The sequence below is a fragment of the Polistes dominula genome, unplaced genomic scaffold (assembly GCF_049000335.1).
Source record: "Polistes dominula isolate Pdom_NZ unplaced genomic scaffold, Pdom_raw_medaka contig_26, whole genome shotgun sequence".
NCBI classification, from domain to species: Eukaryota; Metazoa; Arthropoda; class Insecta; order Hymenoptera; family Vespidae; genus Polistes; species Polistes dominula.
In genome coordinates, this window is record NW_028300939.1 from 2,125,961 (window position 1) to 2,141,699 (window position 15,739).

Genomic DNA, 15,739 nt, shown 5'->3' on the forward strand with positions numbered 1-15,739 from the left:
ATCTATATTTATCATTTTTATTTTTTAATAAATAGAATAAATTATTGTATGTATATATATATATATATATATATATATATATATATATATATATATATATCACAAATTATAAATGTTATCTTGTAAGATTTATTTTTATTGTTTATTGGAAAAAAAAAATAAATTAATTAATGTTTCTTTTACAACTGGTTATATAAATGTTCAAAGAGAGAGACTATAATTCTTGCATAAGATGAATCGATTTTCAATAAAAGAATGTTTTAATATTCACCTACGTTTAATAATTCGACATGTATTTTTGTAACTTTCATTATTTTCTATTTTATTTATTTTTTTTATTTTTATATATATATATATATTTTAATGTAATATGTAACTTGTTATTTAAAACAATACCATTATGTTAGACTTATGATAAAAATTAAGCGATAGATGAGTATGTTAGTCGAGAAGAAGATGCCGTAAAAATGCCTTATACCCTAATAGGACAGTACGTAACAGAGTTGAGTTGAGCTAACGAAATTATATGCAATCATGTTGGGTTTCTTACTGAACAGAACGTTTCTTTCCATCGTACGAATATGTTTCAATCTCGGTATGGTAAGTAAATGATTTATTTTATTATAATTTATTCAAATTTTGGACAATTATATTGCCGCGTTAATTTTGAAAAAGAATTGAAATGCGCGCGCAAAAGAAAGAAAAAACTATGCGCGGGAAATTTGAAATTTTGATGATTTTCGTAATAATACAAATTGTTCGTTTTCTTGATCAATTTTCTTTTCTTTTTCTAATGATGTTTTATTTTTGAATTCAAGTGACGATTATCGTGTTGTACTGTTTCACCGTAATTTACGGTAACGTTGTGAGAAATGAGGATATTTGTGGAACACATAATGGCAGACGTTTATATCTGGAATTAGGAGAAAAGGGTATACTTTATGCTAAAAATATAACCTTCGTAAAAAATTCACCTAGACAACAATCATCTAGAATTTATGCGACAAATAGTTCGCACGATCAATGCAGTCTCGAATTAGTAACCTGTCCTTCGTGTGTTATAATTGTTACCTTCAAGAATATTGCATTATCTCAAAATTGCGGTGATGGTGGTGTTATGATGGATAATCCATGCAGGTAATAGGATTATTTTTAAATACATTCCTTTGCTTTTTTTTTTTTTTTTACTTTATTTTCTTAACAATAAACATTTGTATTTAAAATTGATGAAATGATTTGCAGGTGTGATTACGTTTGGATTTCTGAACCACCGTACGAAGATGTTTCGGGTACACCTTATTGCGGATTATATTCTCCTATCATGTACAGATCAAGTACCAGAACGTTATCCATCACTTTGCTTTACAGTCAATCTCATAAACATGCTTTTACACTCGAATACACGGCCGAAAGTAAATACGAAATTTAAAATACTTTGTTCTATAATAAAAACAAAATCTTTGTATACACCTAAAGAATTAAAATATTTTTTTCAGGAAACAGATTACATCTTAAAGGAACAGAAATGATGACAACTGTTACGAAAGGTTTGAATAGTACAGGTGGAGGTATTTTAACGTCTCCATTTTTTCCAGCTCGATATCCAAGAGATTTAGGTTTGGAATATATAATAACGTGTCCATCTGAAGCTCCGTCATGTAGGATCAGAATATTGTTCAGTGATTTTCAATTAGCTACAGTTTCTATCATGGAGGTATTTACATAAATTATAATACTGTACTAATATACTATTCTATAAAATTATAATATAATTACTGCCCGAAAGATAGGCAACCCGTGATACATGCGTGTATGAACAGTTTGGGCGGAAAAAAAATTCCGTCCCAACAGGTGGCGCTCGCAAGCAACATTTTCAAAGTGTGTCTGGAGGGTTGCATTCTTACAGGCGCGCATTTTTTTAATTATTCAATAAATAATTATAAAGAATAGTACAAATAATATTATAATAATATTATATAATAAATTATTTTATTTTTGATAGTATGCACTCGTCTCATTCTCTCGAAACTTAATACAACGTTAATTAAAGAACAAACTTTATTATAATTGATAATTAAAATGAATGATTTATAATTTTATTCTTTAAACAACACTCGACGTATAACAACACAGTTTCAAGGAAATTATTCTTGAACTATTTTATAATATTCAACGAATAATTAATAATATCCTTGTATGAGTTTCTCTGATACTCCAAATATTTTTTATATTTCATATGTTCGTAGTTTTATGATTGGAATGGTCAACGACTTGACGTTAGTAGTGGTGCAAGATTTCGTCCACCGGTGATAGTGAGTTCCGGTCCTTCTCTTCTGATAAGATTTTACGCTAACGGTGGTACAGGACTTGGATACAAAGCATTTTATTCATTCGTTATCGGTCATCTTTACGATAAATCAATTCAACCTATCACAGATTGTGGAGGATACGTTGAAAATTTAGGTGGTGCGATTACTATGATGGACATGGTAGGCCAAGGTGTTAAAACTTACGATTGCGTATGGTTGATCAGACCACCGAAAAATTTTCTACACATGAAAACACATATGTATTTAAAAGTCGTTGCATTTGCTGACATGGGTAAGATATTTTATATTTAATTGAATTTATCTTAATATTAAGAAAACAATAATTATTTTACAGCTGGTAATACAGAATTGACTATTAAACAAGGCCCCACTTCAGCCCTTTTACCATTAGAAATTTTAAGACATCCTGTAAGCCAATTACAACCACTCAGACACAGAGAACACATAGCACCTGTTACAAGTGGATTTCACGTTAGCCTTCGTGGTACTTTTGGTCCAACATCGCATTTAGCTATAGCCTATACCGCTTTTAGTTACATGGGTAAGTTTATTACGGTTCTGTAAATATTCCAAAAAGAAATAGAATAATAAAAAGATCAATTTATTGAGTAGATTGTTTCACGGGCTCCGACTTTCTGTGTCAAAATCACAGATGCATACCGAGCCAATTAAATTGTGACGGATTTGATCATTGTGGAGACAACAGTGATGAACCAGCTACATGTTTCAGAGGTAACGTTAATAAATAATTACATTTTCTAAACAAATAATTATTTATCAATTTATAATAGAATTTTGTCAACAGATTGGGACGTTGAACCTAGGGATAGAAAATGGCATACAAATAAAGCGAATTATTATTTTCCAAAGATCGATCGTTATCCAGATTTAAAAACAGCCACGTTGGTTTTCGTTGCGAGTAGTCTTGGCTTGATAGTTTTGATATCAGCTTTAATAATATTATTATACAGAATGGGTGCTAGAGCAAGACAACAAAGAGAATTGCAATCACGTTTACAAACAATCAGTGAATTATTGGGTAAATATTTAATTATAATCTATTATTAAATACAGATAATAATTAATGTTAATTTGACCAGTGTTTGACATTACAGATGGTGCAAGAATCGATGAAATCTCAGTGACGGATGATCCACCGGTTTACGAAGCACCACCTGGATACGACGAAGTTGTTAAACTGAGTTTAGAATCTGAGAATGTTGGAAGAAAAAAGAGAAGAAGTTTGAGCCACGATTCAAGAAGTAGAAGTTCATCGAGTAGATGTTCGTGAGTTGACGTCAACCTTATTTGAAGTTTGTGAGAAAGTCGTTTAATTTGTTTCATGTTTTACCTTTTACGTTTATATTTGAGACACGAGCAAGAGGGACAATTATCGATGTGTCTGGAAGGTGCCAGTACCAGTCGTGGTAGTCAAACAACTCCAACAACTTCAACTGGGAGAAATCCAAGAGTTCCTGAAAGTCCACCACCACCTTACGTTACTCCTCCGGGTTCAATTGGTAGAATTGGTCTTCATATTTCAGATATACCATCATCTTCTTCGGGATCTGGTAAGTTTACAAATTATTTTATTGAAAATTAATTTATATTAACAATGAATGTAACAACGAACATATGATTTAGCTGAAATCAGTGACAGTGTTGGAATCAGAAGATGTCGAGCACGTCGAGCCTGGTTAAGAACAAGTTGTGAATTATCTCGATCCCAACAACAAAATGAAGATCAATTTAGACAGATTAAAGATTCATCATCTTCATCGATCGATGCAGAAGTCCTTGGTGCGTATCTTCAGGACTACATTGCATCCTGTTCGAGCTGCACGATCGACTCCTCTGATCCACAGTCGAACAACTCTCAGAATGCATCGAACGACATCAAAGAAGAATCCCAGGTAATAGGAGAAGACGTAGGGCAAGGAGAAGACAAGGAACATCAGGTGGACGACGTCGTTGGTAATTCGTTGAATGGAAGTACAGATGGGTGTTTTTGTGAGGGTGCCTGTGGATGTGCCAATAATCAAATGGTTTTAATCAACGAATCAACGATCAATCAGAACCAACAAGAAAATGGTTCAATGGTGAATTTTGATATGTTTTATACTTCAAAATATTTCATTTTCTTACCATAAATGTTGATGTTTATTTTTAGAACGAAGATTTGGAGCAAACGGTGACGATGACTGACGATGAATCGGAAAGAAAACAAATGAGGAGAGAAAATGAAGAAGACGAGGATGATACATCGTCACCTAAAAATGCAATTATCAAACTTTTAGGTAACAGTTGTTCCAGACATAGCAGATCATCGTCAATCAGTAACGTAAATTCGACAGCTATATCCACAGCAGCTTCAACTCCTTACGGTACATTAGGAAAATCCTTTAGGAAAGTATCCGTCTGTTCTCGTGACAGTTTTGCAACTAAAATATCAACCATCAGTGTTTGCAATAGTTGCGAGAAACTTCACGATGAATTTCAATTTGTCTCAGAAGCAGCAAGCGTTATAGGTGCTACGAATCCAAGTACCATGGCTAATACACCTATCAGTACACCTAAGATCATCAATCTTCAACGTAGACGAGTTAGAAGATATTCAAGTTGCGATTTGGAAAGTTTCTATGAGAGTATCAAAGTTTTGGATTCTTACCTTGCTCATAGAGGAACATCATCGAATCATCAAGCACCACGTAGACAATCAACCATTGCGGTTATGCTATTTGGTACTCCTGAACATTCTGGTAGACGTTTAACTGGCATTTCTAGATCTGCTGATGGAACAATAAGAACTCGTACACGTATATGGCATTCCAACGATGATACTTTGTTTAATTAATTAATTTATTATTTTTTTTTTTTCCTATAAATAATTTACTCCAGGACAGTTTTTGTTTTTCTTTTTATTTTTATTGTAAATGAAATTTTCAAGATAAATATGAACATTTTTGCAAAGAGTTTTATCATAATATATATATATATATATATACATACATACAAAATTATTGCGAAATAAACAAATTTGATTTGATTTATAATATTATTAACACACCTAAGAAAAATAGAGTGTATTTGTTAATTAAATTAATTATATTTAATATTATATATAATTATATATAATATTATAAAATATATAATAATTAATATATAATAATTTAAATGTTAATTAAAAAAAATATCTAATAATCTAATATATAAAAATATATAAATATCTAATAATCTAAAATATTTAATATAATTAAATAAATATTAATTACAAAAATAAATATTTAATTAAATTATATTCTTTCGTTAAAAAAAAGAAAAAAAGAAAAAAACGATTTACTTGACGAGTAAAATGATAAAAACGATAAATTTATAAACCATACTGATAAAAACTCTTTTTCATTTCATCAAATTATTTTTTTTTTGTATTAGGCACATATCATACAGTAATAATAATAATAATAATAATAATAATAATATTAATAATAACAATTTAAAAGTTATCTATTATTTATGAACCATACTTATCGTAATTACTAGGGAATTTTAATGTTTGAAACTTTTGCTTTTAATTTTTTTGTTTTTTTTTGTTTTTTTTGTTTTGTTAATATTACATGCGTTCAGGCCAAATGTTTTAAAAGCTTACTTATCGATTGTAATAAAATATATATATATGTATATATATATATACGTATATAATATATACAATGTGTGTGTATATATATACATATTTAAATATATACATGTTATATATTAATTTATATATATATATGATGTAAACGATATGCATAATTATTTCATACGTCCTCTAGTATATGTAAAATACTGTTATTTTATTCTTGTTTTTTTTCTTTCCTTCATATGTGGACGTAATAAGTCGTTCGTTATGTACAATATCTATACATATATATCTATATAGTTAATCTAATTACATGTATGTATATGTATATATGTATGTATAATATAATATTGATCATTTCTAAAATAGAAAAGAGAAAATAATCATAATTGGTATCATAATTTATGTAATTATTCATGATTTTATCTATAAAACAAATAGAATCAAATGTTAAACAGTTGAACATCTTTGAATTTTTTCAAATTCATTAAAAAAAAAAAATAAAAAAATAATTATACATGTTTAAGTATAATAATAAGATAATTATTAACTAAAATAATGATAGTATTACCAAATTCAAAAGATCATTCAAAATGTATCAGTATAATTTACTAATAATCAATATAATTATAAATGAAAATAATGATAGTTATCATCATCATATTTATCATTTGATAATTGATTATAAATTTAAATAATGACAATTATCATCATCGTATCTATCAATTGATAATTGAAAGTACTAATTTGTTTAATAAACATTTCTTTCTTTTTTTTTTTTTTAATAATAATTATCTTATCTTTAGACGAACTTGGCACTTTTATATATACATATATGTATATATATAGTAGATGTTTTTTAATCACAGCTCAGAGCAGCTATACGAGACGTGATATGTAGAATCATATACAAAAGTTTGATACTTTTCAAATGAAAATTGCCTGACCTATAAAACTTTTATCAAACGTCCACACACTTAGTACACATTAGCACATTCTCATATACACACACACACATACATACATACATACATACATATTATAATGCAAACACTCTTTCGTATTATGAAGTTTTGTTATTAAAGATAGCATACTCTCGATATAAAGGGGAGAATTCTTTGTTTGTTTTGTTTGTTTTTTTCCTTTTTTCTTGGTTTTTTGTTTAAATTATTAATTATTTGAATCAATTTATCAACGAAGTTATCGTTATCCAGTAACGATAAAAGATAATAAAAAAAAAAACAAATAAGACACGAAAGAAAATGTTGATTAATCGATTGATTATTCGCAAAGATAAAGCATGCATTTTGTGAATTTTATTATAATTGTATTTTTTTTTTGTAATTTTTTTTTTTTTGTTATAATTTAAACAAATACTCGTTGACGAATATGTTGGTCCTGATGATTATTTTCTTTTTCATTTGAAAAGTATTTGCTAATCATTTAACATTTTAAGCCATGTTCTTCTTCTTCTTATTATTATTATTATTAATTATTAATTATTATTATTATTAATTATTATCGTATAGCTATTGGAGTATAGGGAAAATTTGATTAATTTTATTTACATTTGTAGGCCTGTTATTTATCATTTTAAATATTAACAAATAAAATTACAATTATACGATTATTGTATAACAATTGTTTCATCTTGGAATATTCTTTAATATATTATTCTATTTGATTTTTTTTTTTACAATCGAACTTTACATTGTTCTATTATATAATAATAATAATAATAATAATAATAATAATAATAATAATAATAATAATAATAATAATAATAATAATAATAATAATAATAATAATAATAATAATAATAATAATATATTTAGTTGTACAATAGTAAATTGATTATTCATTTAAATAATTGATTAGATTGATTATAAAGTAATGTCGCTTTTTCAAATTCAAACGAAACAAAATATTTATTTCTATTTTTCATTAATAATCTAATCAATCTAATTTTCAAACAAATTCAATAGAAATATTTTCCAATAGCTATACAATAATTATGAATAAAAATCTAATAATAATTCACGAACTGTTTTGAAGATTCCTGAGCTTTTTTACGTAACTGTTACGTTAACGTTGTTTACTTAAGACGCTTACTAAATAATTGGAGATCCAATTTACAACTTAGCACACACACATATATATATATATATATATATATATATGTATTTGTATTTTAAAAGAAATAGAAGGTTAAAAAAAAAGAATAAAAGGTGTGTGTGTTGAATCGTCAATTATAATACTATTTAACGCAATAGCAATACTGTTTCATACCATGATTCAAACACTTGGCACTCGTAGCATATGGATTAATTCTACTAACTTCATGATCCGACACTGTATAACTACCATTGCTATTGTATCTTACGGTAAATTCAAATTTACCATTACCCGGTGTAACTTGTATCATACAGAAATAACCAATGCTCCTCATTGAAGTCTTATCATCGAAATTTAATATTTGATCTACGCGATGTATCTTTTTCAATTTTAATTTAGCGCACAATCTTTTGCCATTTTTATCTTTGTAATCTTTAACGATATTTTCCATATGATTTAAAAAACTGTCAACACCACCTAATACGATTTTATCATTAGGATTAGCTGTTCTAAATGCGGTACAGGCACACCAATGTGATGCAATTGCAGCATCCTGACATGATCTTGATCTTGGTACTGGCTCGAACAAACTGTAACAGCTTGGACAACCTAAACCCCAAATAAATATATATTATCATACGTCAGAGACTGTTGAATCGAGTCATAAATAACTTCCGATTATTTTTTTTTTTTATGAGACAAACAATGACGTTTCTGCGACTGATAAGTGTACGACATCTTTTCATGGAGGATTTTTTTGTTTTTGTTTTTTTTGGCACTCTTTGCATTCGTTGGACGTATCCATTGAATTTTGCTTCCAATATTACCTTTAAAAGGGTTCGGTCAAAGTCGGAAAATACGTCCTTGCACTCGGTTCGTCTTTTTAAGCTCGTATCTTCACAACGGCAATTTTACAAACCAATTTTCTTGACAGTCCTAGCAGTTATCAAATCCTGCACCATATTTGCTGCATATTTTTACAGCTGCCACTTTAATGGCATTGGCCTTGTTTCAATTCATAAAGCGTTGCTTGTCGAATATGCACTTTTTTTACGATCCATTTTGAGTGGTTCAGAAAAATGGGTTAAATGTAATATTGATTACATCGAAAAACGTTGACAGAAGACTAAACTGAATCATCATTTATACAGTGATATGAAAAATGTGGTTGTTTTGGTTACTTATAGTAGATAAATATGAAAAATAGATTCAGAAGTTACTTATGAATCGATTCTAATAATAATATTATACTTAATATACCTGGTGAAGTATCAGCATCACCTCCGGATGTTAATAAAATATCACGGAACGTTTCATAAAGATCAAAAGGCGATGTCAAACGATTTTCATTTATTTTTAATGCCTGATAAGCGTCAGGATTTTCATTACGGAACCAATCTGGTAACCATATATAAATGAATGGTAATCTTTCTTCGTACCAACCAACGAAAGTCTCTCTAAGACTACCCCAACGCATACCTAAACAAACATATTGTCTTGTGTTGTTTTTTTTTTCTGTTATTTCAAAATAATTCAATAATAATAATAATAATAATAATAATGAATTACCGTGATCACTTAAGAAAACAATCATCGTGTCGTTGAGTACACCTTCTTTCTGAAGTTTATGTAATCTTTGATAGATTTGTGAATCCATTGACGATGGTTCATTAACATTTTCGTGGCTTATTGAATTGGTCCAAAAAAATCCAAAGTATGGTACGTTAAGAAATGTTTCAGCAAAGTCCATTGCATAATTAAAGATCCTATCGAAACTTGTTTCAGGACCGGTGCAATATTTTAAATTAAATCTAATTGTAAATGTATCAAATATATTATTATCGTATTATTATTTTATTAAATATATTAACCCTTTGCACACTCGACGACGATTCGGGTTTAAATTATGGAAACATTTGGACATGTAATTTAATGTCATTTATAAACAAATCATCAAATTTCATCAAATTGATTTATTTTTCTATTAAAATGAAGAAACATTTGAGAAATATTATACACTGTAATTAGTTTTATGTATGATATTTCGTAAAACAATAGCCAAGATATGTGACAATAGCCTAGGTGTTTTATCAGGACACGTATCACAATAATTTGTTACTTCCCACAGCTATTTCCAGGTAGGTATTACGATCAGAGTAAATCTTACTGTCTCTTTTCAACCCTTTAAGTATTATCTTTAAAGAAATATCTTATCATACATCGTAAATAAGCAGATAGAGTAAACAAAATGACTTGAAATCAGTCGGGCGCTGATTGTCGGGCCACTCGAGTGCAAAGGGTTGTATTGTTGTATATAGAAAAATATGATAAACCAAATTACCTGTTCTTAGATTTAAGAAGTTTTTCACTTGCTAACATATAAGGTCTTAAATAATAATCCGTAGGTGGTTGTACAAAACCAACTTTTAAATAATTAAATGTATTCAAGGCTGTTTCATCTTCACCATATGCAGTTACATATCCCGCATTACGAAAATTATACCAAAGAAATGGACAATGATCGAGTTTGTATGCTTCTGATGGTTTACATCTCGAATATGCTTGTTCTTGATTTTGACCGGTTAAAATGGCCATTAAATTAGGAAACGTATTGTCACCCATTTTGTTGTATCCCTTTAAATTGATCCAACCTGTCTCACGTAGATACTTTTCTGTCATTGGCATACTCCTTTGAAAATTTAATCGACTTACACTGTCGATACCGAGTACTAAAATACTCAATTTTCTTGAGTTACCATATGTCGTTGTTGTTACATTGTTATTTGTTGTTGTTGTTGTTGTTGTTAAATTATCCAAACGATCATAAACTTTTTTTGGATTTAAAATGGCATGAACATTTTCATAATTGGTCATAGTTTTTCCCTTCTTCGTTTTTGTTTTACAACTGACCAATACAACATCGACGTCGTCCGGTATCGTAGCTTGCATTTTCAAACTTTCACATTGTTTAACTCTACCTCGAATTGATTTTACGAATAAATTAATTAATCTTAATTCCCCGGATTATTCAAAATTGATATTTATATCGAGTTTTGTATCTAACTGAAGTGTTAAACATATTACTTACGTAATTATCGAATCGAATTTATGTTTTATCGGATTATCAAAGATCGGTCTAATTACTGGTGACCAACAACAATTCATATTTTTATGATTGGCCAAGATTTTGGCATCTAAAGTAAGGATCATTGTATCGTTAGAACCTTTTGTTATTTTAGTGTATAATTTTTCCTTAAAACACGCCTCGAATTTTTCCCTTTTAATGAATTTAGCGATGGACGGATCTAGGGCGTCCTTCGATAACATATGACATTTTGGATTCCATACGAGAAAACCGTCCATCGTACCTGCAAATCACCGTTTTATTGTTTTCTTTGTTTTTTTGGGGTAAATTTTAATTATTTTCTACTTTCTTGTAGGTTTTTTTTTTCCTTTTTTTTTTATATTCGAATTTATATATTTTTAAATATATATATCTTTTAAGTTTGTTACAAAATATATATTATATTATATTATATATTAATAATATATTAATTTTCTTATTTATAATATATTATTTATTTATTTTATATTTTTTATTTATTTTTATATTATATTTATAATATTTTTTTTTTTTTTTTTTTTTTAGTTCATTTATATTTCGTATTTATTTTAATATTTTTATTTCATCTATATATTTTCATATATATATATTTTTAAATATATTACTATATATATATATATATGAAATACATATTATTATTAATATATTTTCATGAAAGAACAAAATCGTGACATATTTTAAAATAATAATTTAACTTACCGTTAGTATCGTTGTAAAATTTATAGGACGGATATTGAAAATTCGTATAATCGATGTTATCCTCAGAAACAAGATATAACGTGACTAGTACTAAACACGGAAGAAGTAGTAAAACTATACCGGGTCTACTACAAAAGCACTCAACTAAGCGCGACAATTTACTTTTGCACATCATCATCATCATCATCATCATCATATTGTTGTTGTTGTTGTTGTTGTTGTTAAATTTGTTCTTCTCCTCTTTTCTTTGTTCTTTTTTCTTTTTTTTTTCGATGAACAATCAAATATCGTCTTTCGAATTTGTGTCAAACTCAAGCTCCAATTTCGACTTTTTCCAATTGGAAATTACCGCTGGTGGTGTTGGTGGTGGTGGTGATGGTGGTGGTGGTTGTGGTGATGGTACCGGCATTTCCAAATACTTAAACCTTAATATTACTCTATCCCTTTGTTCCACCTTGTTCTTTTTCTTGTCAAATCTCGATTTTTTCCATGAACGTTCATTATATTTAATCTTCCGATATCTTCCATATCTTCTTTCTTCTAAAGGCAAACCAAATCATTGAACAAATTCCTTTTGTGTTTTTTTTTTTTTGGATAATTCATTTCTTGATTAGAATTTTTTTGCTCTTTTTCCTTTTTTTTTTTTAATAATTTTTTTTTAACTTAAATTTATCTGACACGTTTATTACACGATAACCTACTTGTACAATAAAAATCTATAGAATTTTTGTTACTGTTATCTATTCGACTGTAATCAATGATATCTGTTGTAAAAAAAAAAAAAAATGAACAAATAGTAAAAATGAACGAAACGTTTAACGAATCTAAATAATTTCATTTCATAAACGACCAAAAAAAATAAATAAATAAAATAATTAACAATGAAAAACGTAATAGTTTGAAATGGTGTTGGATATATTTAAATTTAAGTGTGAAATTTCAAATAGAAAATATGAAATAAAAAATATTTTCTTATTTTTCTTATTAATTTACTGGTAAAATATAATTCTAATCAATGTTAACAGATGTATAAATTACAATAAAAAAAAAAAAATAAAAATTAATAAATAAAATAGAATACTTAAGAACAAACGTTATAGTTTGAAATGGTGTTTGGTAAACTTGAATTTGAATGAAATATCAAATAATAAAATAATAAATGAAAAATATTTGTCACCACTTGTTCTTAACATATTTACAAATAATAAATAATTTTAATAAAAACATGAATGTATCTATAAACATAAAAAAAAGAAAAAAAACATAAATGAAATAAAATATGTAGGAAAGAACACATTATAGTTAGAAATATAATGTTCGATAAAAGGGCTCATACGATGAAGGTTAAAACGTTGTCTACAATCTCTCGTCTTAAAGTGGCCATGCGTTACATTGCAATGCATTGATTGCATAAATGCACTAGTGGACGGAACATGATAGTCGTTATTGAAATAAAGGATGAATGATTTTGCTTACTGTATTCATTTACAAAACTTATTCAACGTAGTGATACCTTATTTAATGAAATTAAATTACATTCATTCATTCATTCAATTACTCATTGATTGATATGAATTAATTGATAATTATTATCTATATTCATTATAATGTGATAATAAATATTACAAATGCTCGATTAAAATATTATTTAGATGCATTTATCTAATAATAAGATGATTAAAATAATGAAATACGTTCTCACAGATATTTATCATAATATAACATATATCTAACATTTCAAAGTGTTATCAACTTACCCAACATCCGTTTTACATTTGATGACTACACATGAAGATACATTTGTTTGAAAATTGTCAGATAAAAAGAAAAGAAAAAAAAAAATCAAAATAAAATATCTAGACACAACAGATAGATAGAATGAAGTGTTATAAAAATATAACATCGATTTCTTCAGATGATCTGGATTTATTTCTCAAGTCATCGATAGTAGTAGTCTGTCTCTGTCTATGTTAACTGTCACCGGTATTTACCAACCACCATCACACCACAATCACATTATTTTTATCAACAAATTGTCTATTTCAATAATAACACTATCACACTATTGTTTATAATTAAATTAACAAATTGATTATAATCATACTTTATCAACAATTATTTATATATATAGAAGATTGAAACTAAAATCATTTTCAGCATCAACTCAATGGGATTATACACAAATATATGTGTGTGTGTATGTGTGAATGTATATATGTATATATGTGATAATACAGGATAGGATTAGTTTGGTTTGAAAAAAAGTGTATCCAAAAAAAGTATGATGAAATTTTGTGTTAAAGGAAAATAATTAAGGGTAGGATGTTGGAGGGATTGCAAGGGTTGGAAAATGAGGATGAACAAAGAAATGCAAAATATTTGTTTTAAACACTTAGAACTAATAATAATAATAATAATAATAATAATAATAATAATAATAATAATAATAATAATAATTGGTAATGAAGTTACAACGACGAAGTTCCGTTGACGACTGAGGAATAAATGTGCGCGAGAACGTCGACGTACTCGACGTGATAGCCGACGTAGAAGTCGTCGTTGTAGTCGTCGTAGTCGTCGTCGTTGTAGTCGTCGTCGTCGTAGTCGTCGTCGTCGTCGTCGTAGTCGTCGTAGTCGTTGTAGTCGTAGTCAACGTTGCTGTTTCGATACTGCGCCGGTCGATACTCGCGAGGATGGCCCACCACGATCATATACCTTCAACCACCACCACCACCCACCACCCCCGCTTTCTTTTTTTATTTTTCCATCCATTCGTCGCATTACCAACCAATAAATACGATCAATGTAAATGTTTATTTTGTTTTTTGCTTTTTAGGGAAAGAGTGTTTGGGGGGGGGGAGTTATGTCTGTTGGTCTCTCTTTCTCTCTCTCTCTCTCTCTGTTTTTTTTTATCTTTTAATTATCTCGTTTAATTGCAGATTTCTTTTTTTTGGGGGTGGGGTGGGGTGGGGGGGCTGGGGATTATTTTTGGTTTTAATGATAATGACATTTAAGGTGTAGAAATTTGGTATTTTTTTTTTTTGTAATTCGGTATAAAGTCACATGTGTATATTGTGAGATTTGTTGTTGTTTTTTTTTTTATTTCTTTTTTTGTGTTTTTATACGAAGATATTATTTTATTTCTTTGTTTCTTTGTTTTTTTTTTTTTTTTTTTTTTTTAATGCATGCATTGTGAACGTTTAATTACAGGTATTTTTTTTTGTTGGTTTTTTTTTTCACGAATTAATGATAATGATAATGATATTTAAAATTGGACTTTTCTTTTTTTTTTTTATGTGAAGATATTTTTTTTTTAATCTTTTTTTAATGCACGTCATTGTGTTTACTTTTAATTAGAGCAATTTTTAACTCGGTTTAATGATAATGATATTTAGAATGGGGCTTTTTTCTTTTTTTTTTTTTAATTCGGTATAAAGTCACATTTTTTTTTTTTTGTTCTTTTTATTTGACAATTTTTATTATTCTCTTTTTTTTAAATGCATCTCGTTGTTCACGTTTAATTCTAGGAATTTTACTTGTGGTTTAATGATAATGACGTTTCATGTACAATCGTCACCGAGTTTCTATTTTTGTTTGTTGGTTTTTTTTTTGTATTTTTTTTATTTTTTTTTATTTTTATCTCATCGTTTCTTTTTCTATTTTTAATTTTTTTTATCTTTAATTATCACCAACCCGTTTACCAAATATGTTTGAAAAAAAATTCCTACGTCGTATTTATTGATAGGGAAACAAAAAAAAAATATATATATATATATCTTCTTTATTTTATCTTCCTCACCTCCCTCGTCTTCCTTCACTCCTCCACCATTTTAAATTTAGTATTAATGTAGT

General features: G+C 27.9%; 2 protein-coding genes across 7 annotated transcripts; one reads left to right on the plus strand and one right to left on the minus strand.

Annotated features, from left to right (window-relative positions):
- Nucleotides 1–442: 442 nt before the first annotated feature.
- On the plus strand, nucleotides 443–7,198 carry Culd (CUB and LDLa domain). 2 transcript variants are annotated; one of them, XM_015330017.2, is made up of 12 exons: nucleotides 443–600; nucleotides 819–1,137; nucleotides 1,243–1,412; nucleotides 1,497–1,714; nucleotides 2,247–2,601; nucleotides 2,665–2,871; nucleotides 2,943–3,062; nucleotides 3,136–3,369; nucleotides 3,446–3,617; nucleotides 3,702–3,901; nucleotides 3,975–4,429; nucleotides 4,501–7,198. In XM_015330017.2, the coding sequence occupies exons 1-12, from the start codon at nucleotides 582–584 to the stop codon at nucleotides 5,182–5,184; spliced, it is 3,153 nt and encodes a 1,050-aa protein (XP_015185503.2). In that variant the 5' UTR covers nucleotides 443–581; the 3' UTR covers nucleotides 5,185–7,198. The 2 variants fall into 2 exon arrangements, with proteins under 2 accessions (XP_015185503.2, XP_015185502.2); XM_015330016.2 differs by having other exon boundaries at nucleotides 567–600; nucleotides 3,431–3,617.
- On the minus strand, nucleotides 5,189–14,546 carry LOC107071205 (uncharacterized). 5 transcript variants are annotated; one of them, XM_089171542.1, is made up of 8 exons: nucleotides 14,360–14,546; nucleotides 13,645–13,949; nucleotides 11,888–12,427; nucleotides 11,153–11,432; nucleotides 10,406–11,038; nucleotides 9,634–9,875; nucleotides 9,325–9,543; nucleotides 5,189–8,673 (listed from the first exon to the last, which is right to left on the minus strand). In XM_089171542.1, the coding sequence occupies exons 3-8, from the start codon at nucleotides 12,081–12,083 to the stop codon at nucleotides 8,207–8,209; spliced, it is 2,037 nt and encodes a 678-aa protein (XP_089027668.1). In that variant the 5' UTR covers nucleotides 12,084–12,427; nucleotides 13,645–13,949; nucleotides 14,360–14,546; the 3' UTR covers nucleotides 5,189–8,206. The 5 variants fall into 5 exon arrangements, with proteins under 5 accessions (XP_089027668.1, XP_089027667.1, XP_089027670.1 ...); XM_089171541.1 differs by having other exon boundaries at nucleotides 13,645–14,028; XM_089171544.1 differs by lacking the exon at nucleotides 13,645–13,949.
- Between the last annotated feature and the right edge of the window lie 1,193 nt (nucleotides 14,547–15,739).

Coding starts and splice junctions, on each gene's coding strand:
- Culd (XM_015330016.2), top strand. Junction 3,063..3,135: donor ACCAGCTACATGTTTCAGAG/GTAACGTTAATA, acceptor TTTTGTCAACAG/ATTGGGACGTTGAACCTAGG. Junction 3,618..3,701: donor AGTTCATCGAGTAGATGTTC/GTGAGTTGACGT, acceptor TTTATATTTGAG/ACACGAGCAAGAGGGACAAT.
- LOC107071205 (XM_089171544.1), bottom strand. CDS start 12,083: ATGATGATGATGATGATGATGATGATGTGCAAAAGTAAATTGTCGCGC. Junction 9,876..10,405: donor CTTCTTAAATCTAAGAACAG/GTAATTTGGTTT, acceptor ATTTACAATTAG/ATTTAATTTAAAATATTGCA. Junction 8,674..9,324: donor TGATGCTGATACTTCACCAG/GTATATTAAGTA, acceptor TTTGGGGTTTAG/GTTGTCCAAGCTGTTACAGT.